General features: G+C 43.8%; 1 protein-coding gene across 4 annotated transcripts in view; it reads right to left on the minus strand.

Moving 5' to 3' along the window:
• The window catches only part of PLD5 (phospholipase D family member 5), a 394,554-nt gene that overhangs the window by 107,289 nt on the left and 272,099 nt on the right, over window positions 1–15,166 (minus strand). For all 4 annotated transcript variants that reach the window (XM_032317256.1, XM_032317255.1, XM_032317257.1 and 1 more), the window contains one exon: window positions 3,792–3,919. In XM_032317256.1, coding sequence (XP_032173147.1) covers window positions 3,792–3,919 — 128 coding nt within the window. The remainder of the gene's footprint in view (window positions 1–3,791; window positions 3,920–15,166) is intronic.

Raw genomic sequence — 15,166 nt, forward strand, 5'->3', positions numbered from 1 at the left:
AACTGCCTAATTCCTACACGGGTTAGAGAGTGTTTTCCTGGGTTACGAGAGAGGAGCAGCAGAACAGAATCTGTTCTGTTGTTATTTTTCCAGTATTATCTTCATTTGGAAGATGGCGACTGAAGACAGCCTTACGAAGCTCTTAGCCCAGGGCCCAGCACATGCACAGGAGCCTCTTGGGAAAAATGACACAAAGAATTCTTCCACTCACCTCCTCCCCGTTCCCTGGTCCCCATGGAGCTTAACCTGTTACTGAATTTACAGCCAGGCGAAGAATGCAGATTTCCGCAAAAGAAGTCCATGTGCCCTGAAATCACCGATGGCTTAAACATTCGTCACCAACGTGTACATTGTATTCCGGCCTGCAGCCTCTTCTCCAGCCTGCCCGAGGGTGTTCTCCTCCAAGGCCTGTTTCCACAGACCGCAGGCGGGCATGACGCTTCGCCTGCCCTCTCTTCATGGGCAAGTTTGGAATTGTTAAAAAGGACGCAGCAGGCCCCAAATGGAGTCACTTATGTTAAATCCCATGTTAGCGAACCAAGACTTAATATCAAACCTAAATGCAGTTTCACCCACCCTGGAACGTAACATTAAACCAGTTTCCACGGAATACCTGTCCGCACTCAGTGAAGTACTCCACCAGATGGATCTCTCCCGTTTCCCTTAGGAAGGTGAGCTTGCCTACAACAATTCATTCTTTGCCCATAATTACCTTTTCCACCCCCTTTCCACCTTTAAAAACCTTTTCTTTTCTGCAGCCTGGCAGAGCTCCTTTCTGTTGCTAGGTGGGACGCCGCCCGACTTGCCAACTGCTGAATAAAGCCAATTTGATCTCTGAAATGACTCGGTTGAATTTCTGTTATTTAACACAGAGTGCAGAGCGTTTTTATCAGGGCTTCCTTTCTGAATTGAGGATGGATCATAAAATAAGTTTATTTTTTATTCCTGCTTTACACTTACTCCATCCTGAAGAAGCATCATGATACAGATTTGTGTTTTCAAAAGGAAACTCTGCTGCTCTAGCTGGGCAGATCCTCTGAAGGAGACAATCTCAGGAATCCACTGTTTATTCTCCCTCATTCCATGGCTTACGAGCTGAGCCCAAGCCAGCCGTGGGACGGGGTTGGAGGGACAGATCCGGAGGGCCGGGTCACACATGGCGTAATGGAGAGGTGGTAATTCTCCTTACAGAGGACAGTAAATGAATCGCAAGGAGCTGGTTGACCCTTAGCTGAGGAGCCTGGCTAGCTGTTTAACAGAGAGCCGGGCCCTGGCACTTCTGCGCTTGGTCCTCTGAGCAACTCGGGTCTTCTGTGCTGGGGAAGGGAAACTAGCTACGCCTGCAGAATGGCTACACAAGGAGAGATCGGGGATGGTTTCGAGTCTTCTCTGGACTCATGCAGCCCCGCCTTCATCTGCGTTTACCATATTTAAAGCAGGGAAAGTGTCACATTTCACGAGGGATCCATGTCTAAATGACGACACAGGTAAAAAGTGAATATGTAAAAGATCGACCTACTTTTCTACGGAACAAACAGCAAAAATCAGAGACAAAGGAGTAAGCCTCAAGGAGGGACACCGACACATGGATATTTTAGGGAAACACCTGTCTGAGGAAATTAGAAAGATAATTTACTCAAAAATTTGGAGAAAAATGTCACTAAACTTCAATTATTCAAATGCTATTCAAACGGAATTCACAGAACTTTAAACCCTATCTGATAATTTCACTTAATATCAAATGAAATAAAGTTTGGTGGTGGGGAAGTGCATTTTTCTGAAGCAAAAAAAAAAAAAAAGCAAATGATCCTTAAGTTAAAAATTGCTTAGCAGCAGAATTTACATGTAATCAATATTGTTACAGAACTAATTTTATCTATTTATTATAAAAGGCTCAGCTGAGAATTTCTGGGCAAAAAATGATTAGCAAAAGATGAACTCAGATATTTCTATAAATCAGACTATAATACTATCCTTGCCTTACTTCTTGTTTCTGTACAGCCGAAGTTGCTGTAATCCATGTTTTTTATTCTAATTGATTAGGTTTTTTGTGTTTTTTTTTTTAAGAGACACAGAGAGAGGGTGTGCACACACACATGGGAGGTAGCAGGTAGGGGTGGAGGAAGAGAGAATCCCAAGCAGGCTCCAACCTCGCATCTAGCCCAATGCAGGGCTGGATCTCAGGACCCTGAGCTCATGACCTGAGCCAATATCCAGAGTTGGACCCTTAACCAACGGAGCCACCCAGGTGCCCCTAATCCATATTTTTTCTCTCCACGTTTGAAGGGCCATCAGACATGAGATCTACTAAATCAAAATTTATGTTGTTCATATCAGAATTAATACTCAAAGGAACGGCCTAAAAATTTTAATACCAAAATTCAATTCTGGGCACAGGTCTGCTTATCTTCAAAACAGGAACAGAAATCTTTTTCCGTCATAGGATCACCGTGAGACTTAAGTAATCTACTTAAATGGCTTAGCAGAGCACCTGGTGTATAATATTCGAGAGTTATTACTGTCACGATTGCTAATCGATACTATTATTTTGTTCAGAATCATTTTTATATCAGTAGGAAGCACCTTCAAATTCCTAAGCAAATATAAAATAAAGGATGTTTTGTCAACTTTGGATGGTGACTTCTCCCAAAACTGACTGGGAAACTTTCTTCAGTGTTCCTTCTTGCTGGGGTGAGGCCATCTTCTCAGAAACAACAGTTTGAGCTTCGAGACTGGATGACCCTGACTATCCTTTAAACACAAAACTAGGAAAATCCACCTTAGTTCAGTTGTACTTGGGCTCTACACTGTCTGTTTCCTGGAGAGGGAAGTATTAGTTCTTTATTTCAGTATTTGATTTGCCCGTTGGCTACTTCTTTTACAGCTGCCTCCACCGGAAAAATGGAAGAACAGAATTTGCGTGCCCGAAGGGTAGCATTTTAAGAAGAAAAACAAGACAATGGTGGAAACTGGGAGGCAAATGGTGAATCAGCTGGAAGCCGACCGTACCAACACCCTGTTACCCTCTCTCAGGTTTATCCTACATAGTTGGTATCTTTCTTTACAAGTTATGGCCCTTGTGTCTGTCTACACATCCACGCTCTCTTTCCCATAAGAAACACAGTATAATTCACTTGGTAATTTCAGGGATCTGAACATTAAGAGTTCAACCAAAGGTGTGTATGGGCCACGTGGCATGTGTGATTGACCTGCCCATCCTCCTATGTCCCCCAAGGATCGAGACCTTCCAGCCACCGGCTGACTAGTGGGAAGAAGCTGGTTTGCCATCCTCCAGGGATCACCCGACAGAAATGAATACATGAAAATGGTTCAAGTGTATCTTCAAAACATTTGAAATGACTTATTTGCCAAGAGGAGGTAACACCGTCATGTGAAGATCTACTCGAGGAATAACACAAATGATCACTGTTCTAAAACATACGGTCTACGCTGAATTGATGTTTTCTGCTGTTTCATAGAGTATGTGATCTCATGCTGAACAGTTCGGTCCGGATAACATAAAGCACACACCAACCCACCTACAGAATCTGGGTGTAGCATCTGAATTATAAGAGCCCTGAAACCATGCTGCTTTGGGGGGAAGGTGACTCTGTCAAGGAAAGGGTTCTCATTTCATATCAAAAGGAGGGGAGCCTATTAAAACTTCCAGTGAAAAATAATCGGCACTGTATTTTATTTCCTACACCCTGACGGAGCAGCCCATGTGCGTTATGGAGCAGGGAGCTTTGACGCCGACGTGGCTCTGAGTTTACGGAACGTGGAAAGCTTACCTGTCCCAGCGATTGCCAGTCCAAGCCAGCGCTGCCGATGTAGACATGTTGCTTGTCCACGATCCAGAAGGAGGACTGGAGCCGGCCCTTGTTGTAGGCCGTCATGTTCATGTAGGTCACCTCTGCGCCTGGGGGGTTCAAGGAGATCCTGGTCAGCCTCATGGTCAGGCCTTGAACTTGCAACCAGACATGGCAACACTGCTCATGATTTGCAATGATCGCAGCTGGCACTCAGGCCGGCCCAACATCTGCATTAGTTTGGTGCATAGAAAGCCCTGGAGAACTTACTTTGTTCTCAAAGGAAAATAAGAAGGGACACTTGTGCAGAGGAGGCTGGAGTCAAGAGGCAAGGACACGGCCTCTCCAGTCAGATGGGATTCAAATCCCAGCTCCACCGCTGGCCTCCCAGCTGGTGAGATCCGTGCACCAGACTCTTCTAGTTTTGCAGTCATTTTCATACAAATTTGCAATCAGTCAAAGGATCACCCTGTTTAGTATCACAACTCTCCTCAGCAAAAAACTAGCTATCTTGTGCTTTTCTATGCACTATTTTCACCCTTGACCCTGCAGTGGCTTTTCCTTCCTCATTTTCCCTTTTTATGAACTTTGAACTTGGCCTCCTCCTGCCCTGTCTTTATCTGATGGTTCTTAACTTAAGCAACAATTATTCAAGCCTTACAAAAATCAGCTGTCATGCTGTTACCTAGTCCTGCCTCAGAACAATGCATGCACCACTTCTCAAAAAGAGCATATTGTCCACTGAATGCAATTCAATCTATTTACTGGTTGTTTTTCTATTTGAGTGTAGTTGACACAATGTTAGCTTCAGGCTTATAACATAGTGACCTAACAGGTCTATACCTGATGTCCTGCACCCCACAAGTCAATGCGTCACCACGCAATGCTGTTCCAACATCACTGACTCTTCCCTATGCTGTGCCTTTAATTCCCATGAATTAGTCATTCCATAACTGGAAGCCTGAATGCAGTTAAACTTAAAGAAATGCAATCCAGTTTAAATGAATTCTTCTTTTTTTTTTTTTTTGTTTTAAAGAGAAGTGGTCAGAAGGGGCAGAGGGAGAGGGAGAGAATCTTAAGCAGGTTCTGCACTCAGCATGGAGCCCAATGTGGGACTCGATCTCACGACCCTGAGACCACTGAAATCAAGAGTCAAGACACTTTGCCAACTGAGCCACCCAGATGCTCCTTAAAGAAATCCTAAATTTCCACATCTTTAAAAGAATAGGCCTATATGCATATTTTTAATGAAGAAAGCTACTTTGTTTTCAGACGCTGGATATTAATGAAGCGGATGTATTCTGGTGGCCTACTTCATCGTCAGGATCTTCATTAGCAGGGAAAGACAGAACATCGTATGCATAAAGGTATATTCCAGAACACCAGAAAGGAAGAGTGGGGTGTACTCTGCGCTTCATCTGTTCCTCTTGGGAGAAGGAAGGTCAAGCGTGCACCCGGCCCTGTGCCAGGGGGATGGCAAGAGAGGCTGCGGGGCCGGAGCAGGATGGAGGGGAAAAGAGTGCGCAGGTGGGCTGCCTCAGCCTCCGGGCACGCAGGCCTCGTCTCATCCAGGGAGGGTTACGGAGAGGAGGAGCAGTTGGGGAGAGCAGGGTCCGAATGGCCCCAGTGGGTGGTGGCCATGGCAATTATGGAGAGATCCACATCTGCGCGGACGCTGTGGTATCCCCCGTGTCCCCCAAGCACACAGCTGCCAGCGCCCGTGAGCGGACGGAGAAGAGCATGTGTCTTGGGGACGTGTCATTTCCCATGGCCACTCTAACAAAGTATCACAAACTGAATGGCTTGGAACAAAAAAAGGTGATTGTCTCTCAGTCCTGGAGGTTGGTAGTCCACAATCGAGGTGTTGGCAGGGGCCATCTTTCCCCCGAAACCTACAGGGGGGACTCCCTCCTGTGTCTCCCCAGCTTCTGGCGAATCTCTGCTGTCCCCTGGCTGGCAGCTGCTTTCCTGCCACCTCCACCCACTGTCCCAGGGAGGCATGCCCTGTGTCTGCTTTTCCTGAACTCACAAGGACACTAGTCCTGTTGGACCAGGGACTACCCCACGGCCATGGGTCCTCACCTAACTAATTATATCTCCCAAAACCCTGTTTCCAAATAAGGTCACATTCTGAGGGACTAGGGGTTAGGCCTTTAGCTCTTCTTTTTTGGGGGACATAATTCAATCCACCAACAGAGCTCGAGGCCACATTGGCTGGCTGTGCCCTTCAGCCCACTAGGCTGAGCAGCACTGAGGGAAGCATCTTCTCATCTCTGGAAGGAAGATAATGCAGGGGACCCCGGTGCGTGCCTCAGACTCTACCCACGACAGGGGTCTCCGGGCAAGCCTTCGCCTGCCTTCACGTTCGGACTAGAAACAACTTCATCCCTCTGTGATGCTGGCTGGCTCTCGCCTCCTGGCCTGGGACACTGGGCCTGAAATTTGACCCACAAAGTTGGGTCAAAACACAAACCTGGCATTGGATTGTGTTTTAGTTCTTAGATCCCTGTGCTCTCATTCGGGTCTGCTGCAGCTCCAACCTGCTGGTCCCCGGGAGGGAACCCCGAGCCATCTGAGGGGCCCACGGGGACTGTCCCTTCTGACCTCTCTGTAGCACACCGCACAGCTGTGGCCCTAAGGGTACTGTGGCACTTTACTTGGAAATTTAGCCTAAACAGTGTGATTTCAGCGACCATGGATGGGGCTTGTGTGATGCTCTAGCCAGAGCCTCTACAGTTACATACTGATGCCTACAATTATCCTATAAAGGAACAGCTTCCCTTGAGCAAACCTTTACTATCTAATATACCTCAGCTACTATGATATGTGAAATTAGGAACACAAGACCTCAAGTGGCTGAGTCAAGTTCAGGCACACAATTATTTTGTGCAATTTTTAAGGATTTTATGTATTTGTTTGAGAAAGCGAGACAGAGATAATGAGAGAGAGCAGGCGCACCCGAGTGGGCAGGAGAGGGAGAGGCAGGATCCCCACTGAGCAGAGAGCCTGATGCGGGCCTCAATCCCAGGACCCTGGGATCATGACCTGAGCCAAAGCCAGAAGTTTAACTGACTGAGCCACCCAGGGGCTCCTAAAGCGTAATATTTAAAATGACTGGGATTGTTGGGACCCCTGGATGCCTCAGTCAATTAAGCAACCGACTTTTGGTTTTGTCTGTTTTCACGATCCCGGGGTCGTGAGACTGAGCCCTGCATCGGGCTCCATGCTGGGCACGGATCCTGCTCAGGATTCTCTCCCTCTGTCCTTGCCCCACTGTCCCCCTTGGGAGGGGAGGGGAGGGGAGGGGAGGGGAGGGGAGAAAAAAGATTGGGATTGTTCAGACAGTGAGAGGGCAGTGAGTATCCAAAAGGTCAAGAGGGAACTCCAAGGGGGGGCCAGGGGCACAAAAGACACAAATGACTTCAGAGTTCTGCCTGGGGCTGGGGCCAGCTGCCGGGAGGCCTGCGGAGCTGGGTGCAGAGATGACTAAGCAACGCGCAGTAACGGTAACGACCCTTTGCTCAACACCATGTGTGCCCGGCACCAACACAGCTGTGCTGGGGCAATCTCTCCGGGGATGTTGTTGTATTTTCCCCATTTCAAGGGACAAACTACTGGACGTGGTGTCATCAGTCAGTCAACAGAAACTGTCTGATGGTACAGCTGGAAAATGCTTGCCTGTGTATGGTTTGTGGAGTATTACTTTCCCAGGAAGAATGCTGTTTTTCTGTCAATATATCCTCCATCTGTCTCTGAAGATATATGCCTTTATCTTAATTTATACCTAATAGGTACGTTGTCATAGCCAACATGTCCCTGTTTATTACATGCATATTATTCAATGTTTAGCCGAACAATTTATTTTACAGGCACTTAAGAAATACTTTTGTTGATTGGTCACAGAGATTAGCCTCATCCTACTCTCTTTTTATATGTGTTAGAAAGATACAGTTAAAATTCAATGTTTCTGGATGATAAAATATAATCACTCGAATTTTCAAAGATTTTATTTATTTACTTATTTGACAGAGACACAGAGAGAAAGCGCACAAGCAGGCAGAGTAGCAGGCAGAGGCAGAGAGAGAAGCAGGCTCCCTGCCAAGCACGGAGCCCAATTCGGGACTCGATCCCAGAACCCTGGAATCATGACCTGAGCCAAAGGCAGCGACTTAACTGACTGAACCACCCAGGCGCCCCTCACTAGAGTTTTTAATGTACCACTCGTGCGGGGGCAGTATTATAGGCACAAACTATATCTGACTTTATTCCCTAGGGCTGTGCTAGAGAATTCTAATTCTACGGATTTAATTTAATTCTAATTTTAAAGACTTACTTATTTGAGAGACAGACAGAGCGCATGCTCAAGTAGGGGGGAGGCGCAGGAGAAGATTGTTGTCAAGCAATCAAGCAAAATCTCCTCTGAGGGCAAAACCCAGTATGGGGTCCACGATCCATGAAAACTTATGACCTGAGAGGAACAAGGGTCCTGAAACTCAACCGACTGAACCACCCAGGTGCCCCACTGCTAGAATAATCGGCAAGGATGGTCACTCATGTTATGAAACTGCCCTTTAAATATTACAGACGAACAAGATCACAGAATATCTTTGAAGGCTCGCTTGACGCAAAGAAATACATCTTCTTCAACAGCATCGAAAAGTTTTTGCTTTCTTAGATTCGATTTTTAAGAGGGAAGACTATTCCTTCAGCCTGTTTGCAGTCCATGACCCACTGTGCCGAGGCCCCAGGATGCCAAAGAGATGCTCATCGCAGGACCTGCGGCCCACGAGGACCCCTGGCTGGTGGATGCGAGGTCGGTGGTGGTGGGGTCTGAATCTCCAAGACCCTCCCATTTCAGTCCCGTCATCTATTTGTTTGACCGATGGTTAGCAGGACTTATTACCAACTCCAAAGAGTGTTTCCAGATGCCCAAAGTGATGAATCAAGAATGTGCACTTGTGGGGCACCTGGGTGGCTCAGTGGGTTAAAGCCACCTGCCTTCGGCTCAGGTCATGATCCCAGGGTCCTGGGATCGAGCCCTGCATTGGGCTCTCTGCTCGGCGGCGAGCCTGCTTCCTCCCTCTCTCTGCCTGCCTGTCTGCCTACTTGTGATCTCTGTCAAATAAATAAATAAAATCTTAAAAAAAAAAAAAAGCTACCAACATGCTACCACGGTCAAGGTGGTGGGCCAGGACCTAACTGGTTGCACCGATCAAGATAAAGAGGTACAGAAAATTCCCATGTTTTATATCCTTCATGGAAAGTAGAACATTAAAGAAATCTCAAACTGCTAATTACAACCACTTTCAGCTTTCACGGAGATGTTCTGTTGAAATGTAAGAGAATGCTTCTGCTTTCAGGGAGGTCTGCTTCTTTACTGTTTTGCCAAAATTGTTATTCTTATGGTATTAGCCAGATAATACTATGCTTATTTTGTGCATAATTTCAATGAAGAAAATATGTCACTGAAATTAGTAAAGAAAATGAAAATCGGGACTAAAAATGTAATAGTTAAAATTTATTTAAAGTAAAAAGTATAATATCACAATGAATTGGAGATTAATGTTACTACTTTGGGGAATCAAGCTGACTGCCACAAGCGCACATTTAAAAATGTGTTTTTCTCAAAAGCCTTCCCCTAAGACTGGACAGCATTAAATTTGCTTATCAGAGATCTGTCCCATATCCCATTTAGTGGAATGGATAGCGATCTCACCTACAGCATTGTTCTTTTTCAGAGACCCTAATTTGCTTTACTGTCAGATTTCAGAGTACCTCGTTGTTCGGCTGTGGATGACGATACATGAGTGAACCTCAAGGTCACTGATGCCTCCCTACACTGCAGACCCCTGGGGACCATCCTTCCAAACGCGCCTATTACATGATTTCGAGGATACGACTATGTCAGTATTTCCGCACCATTATCAACAGCTTAAAAATCTGTATACTCAGATTTTGATCAGAAAGAGTTTCACAAAGGGCTCCTGGGTGGTTCAGTCAACAGTAAAGTGACTGACTCTTGATTTCAGTTCAGGTCATGGTCTCAGGGTCATGAGATTGAGCCCCAATGGGCTCTGCACTGGGCCTGGAGCCTGCTTGAGATTCTCTCTCTCCTTTTCCCCCACCCCACTCCCCCACCCACACTCGCATGCTCTTGCTCTCTCCCGCTCCTAAAAAAAAAAAAAAAAAAAAAAAAGTTTTACAAATAATCTTAGGCATTTGTTGAACAGTAGTTAATTCAACATCTCAGAGCTAGACCAAGGGTTGACACCTGACCTATGCCAAGCCAATACGATTTCCTCAATCATGAGTCACAAAATGAGTCGGGCGGGGGGTGAGGAGAGATAATACTTGGCAGGCCAAACCCCCAAACCCAGTGTCACTTCGAACCCTGAGCTCCTCTCAATCCCTAGAATAAGTTCCTTGTTATTTAAGCTGGTTTTTGAAGGGTTCTGTTTCCCGACTTATTCTTATCGTATTAATCAGACAAGATTGTACCTTATTTTGTGTGCACATGACTTGACGTCTTGCCCCCTTTCTACATACATTTTTGATATTTGACGGGAATATTCAGTTCTGGCCTAAAAGCCGCGCAATTTTTAGCAAGAGCCGGTTGCCCAAATTGCATAATTAAATGTTTCAGACTTTGAAGATTTAAAATAAACATCCTGTCAAAATACGCATCATAATGACACACGAGGAAATATGCTGGTGCGCTGGTTGGAAAGTGAAAAATAAAGTTCCACACTCTCCGTGAATCATCGTGACGCAGATCAAACAGAATCTGTCTCCAAGGTGACTTCCAGAAAGTCACCTGCTGCAAGGAGGTTATCTGCAGCTTTAGGACATTTAGGAGAGAACACGGAGGCGCACTCTCTCGAGTACATGTACGTAACTTCTAAGCAAATTACAAAGCGCCACGTACAAATGGACACCTGTGAGCCTTCCACTCCACTACCAACCGAGCATTCCCGCTCTGATCAAAGCACAACTTCCCAATCAGTGGGGATTCCCTTTCCCTGCCCTCGGGAACACACAGCCATATCTGTAGGCATTTTTTGGTTGTCACCATTAGGAAGAGAGGTGCCAGCAGCATCCTGTGGGTAGGGTTCAAGGATCCTGAACATCCTGTAATACACAGGGCAAGCCCCCAGGACAGATGACCCCAAACAACAACAGTGTCAAGGGGGGAGAAATCCCGCACTGACCTTAGCGTGTTCATGCTTGACCCCAGACCCCTGCCACTCTCCTCGGATGCAACCGCTCCCCTGAAATTAGTGTTTACTACTGTCTTGATCTTCAAAAGTTTATGGTATGGGTACGTATCCTCATCGGCATTATAAACAATGAGTGTACCACCAGCTTTTGAACAGATTGTTAATGAGCATCAAGTGTGTATCAAGAGGAAATGCACTAGTATCAATAAGTATAGATTTTTGGGAAGGATTGCAGATGTACCCTCAAAGCAAAACATGTAGCAGAAATCTGTCTTATCGATCAAGCCCTTCTAAATATATTGCTTTGTGTGAGCAATGAAAAAGGTCATAATTAGCCCACATTGGGGAGCTTTAATAAAACCAGCGCAGTTTAACTGGTTTAATGAACAGCATTTTGGAATCCACTGGGCTTAAGGGCTACAGGGAACCCCAGGGGTTAAGAATCAGCTGTGGTGACATATGCTTGGCTCTTCAATCATTCAGCGAGTAATGTCCAGAAAGATTGTAAGATAATCAGTTACATGTTCTGTTGTAGAAAAAGTGAATCTTCAGTGCACGTTTCATTTTTAGTTCTAATGTGTCTATTCAAATATTGTCAAAACCGTGTTGTAGAATTTTTCATAGGCTGCCCTTGGTACTTTCCTTCTTTAGTCCACAGGTTTGGACCCAACAGGGGAATTTCTATGTGTTGTCTCTTTCCTCCCCCTATTTTTCTTACAGTTAGAATATTCTGCTTCCAGGGAAATTCTGTGCATTGATTATTGCCTTAGAGTCCAACAGGCAAGCTATCTATAGGAATGGTTGATTTAAGGAACCATTAGGCTTAAAATGGAAAATTATGCTTAAAAATAAAACTTGCTTAAATTATACTTCCTTGGTTATGCATAAAAGTGAAAAATTCCATAGATCATAAGCAAACACATGATCTACAATGGCTCCTCACTTCTCCTAAGACATGGTAAGTTCTGGAGGTTGATGTCTAAAGCAAGTGCTTCGGCTTCCTCTCTCTTGCCCCTCCACGTTGAGTTCACACAACTAATGACATGGACACCAACATGGAGAGCAGAGAAAGAGGGTCACTCCTGAAGATTCTGTTTTGGTGCCCGTGTCACCAGAAGGAGGAGGCCCACCGGAGTTGTTGCAATGACAGGGAAGACGGCGGCTTGGAAGCTCTGAAGGGAGTTTGCTTTCTTGGCAAAGTTTGAATCACTCTCTTTACTTTATCTTGCTGTGCTAGTAGTGACAGAAGATCCAGAGCCCAATCTGACAGGCTTCTGAGGTAACAAGCCTGCTTTCATTGTAACAAGCCTGCTTTCATTGAACATGGCACTTCTTCTAACACAAGTCGGCCGCTTAGGGGAGGCATGTCAAGTAGGAAAAGCATATGGCTATCATTGAGGCAGATTAAATGAAGAAACCGGGGTTCTTAAGGACAGTTAAGAAGAGATTTCCAAAGAATAATCCAAGAACAAAGAAATGTTCTTGGAAATTAAAAAGATCCAAAATATGAATCTCATGAAGGCAATGTAATACGGCACTGGCGAAGCTGAAAACTGAAACAGTGACCTACAAGTTCAAATACAGTAGCTTCCAACACAGAATGAGCCTAGAGACACTGAAATGATTACCGAAAAGTTGATGCATGAAGGATATATCGCAGGAGCTAATATCTCAAAGTCTCGGAAGGGAGGAAAAGGGATATCTCCAAGTAGAAAAAAAAACATGATTAATGTGAACAGGAAAAGTATGAAGTTAGAGGATTTGCCCAAGATACTCAAAATCCAATTATGAGAGTTCTGGAGAGAACCAAAATCAGACAGGAAGAAGTTATACATCAGATTGCGAAGCAAAATTTCTAAGAACTAAAGAACCTATATGTTATTTTATTTTATTTATTTATTTTCAAAGGGCATACACTTCTAAATGATGAAAGCCTATCAGTCCTGGGGCAAGAAGTAAAATAAGACCCAAACACACATCAAAACTTTTCAGAACGCTGGAAATAAACAAGATCCCAAAAGCTGTCAGAGAAAGTAAACTTATAGAAATGATAACATACAAAGATTAGTAAATATGATTTATACCAGCTATTTTAACAGTAACAACAAAGGAAATAGGAAATAGTCTGAGGGGAAATAAATCTGTGTATCTAATAAAGACTGGTGAATGTCCTCCAACATAATAAGGAAAAGAAAAAAGGAAAATAAACGTAGAAGACCCTGCGTAAGACAGACACAAAGTGAATTCCCAGCAGGATGATGAGGACAAGTCTCTGTGCAACAGCCCCAGAGAAGCTGGGGAACAGTTTCCAGGCTGGACCATGAGGGAGAGATCCATGAAGGGCATTGCTAAGAAACGGTCAGATGGACAGAATATGCGACGTGTCAGAGAATGGTCAAGTTCTATGCTGGAGTGGTTTGAGGGGATTTAATACAAGGTACGCAGCATCATTAAGTAAAATGGAAAAAGTGACTGCACAAGAAGAAATGGGATTGTTGTGCATAGCTCACTTGTTAATAATGTTTGGTGTGAACAGTAAATACTGATTTAACAGCAGCAACAAGACAAGATGACAGACCTCTCGTGGGAGGCGCCGGAGAGAGGAAGTACGGGCTTGCAGTGGGGGAGGGAATGGGAGAGAGGGGAAAGCGAGACAGGAGAGAGGTAATGCTTCATATTCGACAACAGTAATTAAACAGGTCGTCTTTGAAACTAGGAAATCAAGAAATAGCAATGTAAACAGGTTACATTAAAAAATGAAAGGAATACTAGAAGATAGGGATAAAAGTAAGAAAGATGGTTCCTTCTGGGAAGTAAGAATTGGAAGTAGGTTGACCTAGCTCAGAGAACTCCTTTCTTTAATACAAACATTTTGGCCATTTTTTATTTTCTATTTTTCTGTATTACTTTGATCAATATATAAATAAAAAGGATATGCAGATGAAAAAAAAAAAGCTACCCCAAAATCTTATGAACTATTTACCAAAATTCCAAACAAATTCCATTTTACTGGTGAAATTATTTCCATTTCCATTATAAGTAGAAATAATAATTCCATTTCCATTTCCATTATAAGTAGAAATAATAATTATGTAATAATTCCAAACATACATTAAAAATGAAAAAAAAACCTATAAACTGAAGATATAAAATTCTCTCTTTTATAGTGGTTTGAATGTTATAGATCTGAAAAACCCAACAGAGTGTACCAAAAGCCTTCAAGAATTTAAAAAGATAAGGTGTCTAGATAAAAGATATATAAAAAAAAATTTTCTCTGCAATATCAATAATCAGGAACTTGAATTTTAAAAATCCATTTATGTTGTCAAAAAAGTATAAATATATAAAAATTATTATAAAATCTTACTGAAGAACTTACAAATCTAGACAAATAGAAAAATATTCCAAGGTGTGTGTGTGTGTGTGTGTGTGTGTGAGAGAGAGAGAGAGAGAGAGAGAGAGAAAGAGAGAGAAAAAGAGAGAAAGAGAGAGAGGGAGAGAAAATATGTGAAAGACTTTTCACTCTAATGTTAAAGGGACTTATTTCTGGAGTGAAGACTGGGATACTATTATTTTTTTAAGGTTTTTTTTTTTTTAAAATCTGAGAGACAGAGAATGAGAGAGAGAGAGAGAGAGAGAGAGAGCACGAGAAAGGGGAGGGTCAGAGGGAGAAGCAGACTTCCCAATAAGCAGGGAACCCTGATGCAGGACTCGATCCTGGGACTCCAGGATCATGCCCAGGTGCCCGGAATATTGTTATTTTTATGTTTATACTTCTGTTTTTCCAGTTTTCAGAAAGTAAACATGCTATTTCTATAATCACAAAACTAAGAAAGCCTACAAATACCTTTCTAATTAAAAAAAAATACATATGTAGCATTCTCTCTATAGTCTGATATTATGAAACAATGTCATGAAACATGCCTGAACTCTCATGTTCTCCTTCTGTGAAAGGGCCCTGCCTCTTCCAGTCACTCTGTAGCTCTGCCTCCCTCCAGCCCCATGAAATAAAATTGAGATCTCTTTCCCTTCTAAAGCCCCCAACATTAACATTCAGGTTAATACAGATATTTTCTTATATTTGTCAAGGTATCGTTATGTTTTCCCAACCAAAATACAAATTCCTCCAGGAAATGATCA

The sequence above is a fragment of the Mustela erminea genome, chromosome 17, assembly GCF_009829155.1.
Source record: "Mustela erminea isolate mMusErm1 chromosome 17, mMusErm1.Pri, whole genome shotgun sequence".
Taxonomy (NCBI): domain Eukaryota; kingdom Metazoa; phylum Chordata; class Mammalia; order Carnivora; family Mustelidae; genus Mustela; species Mustela erminea.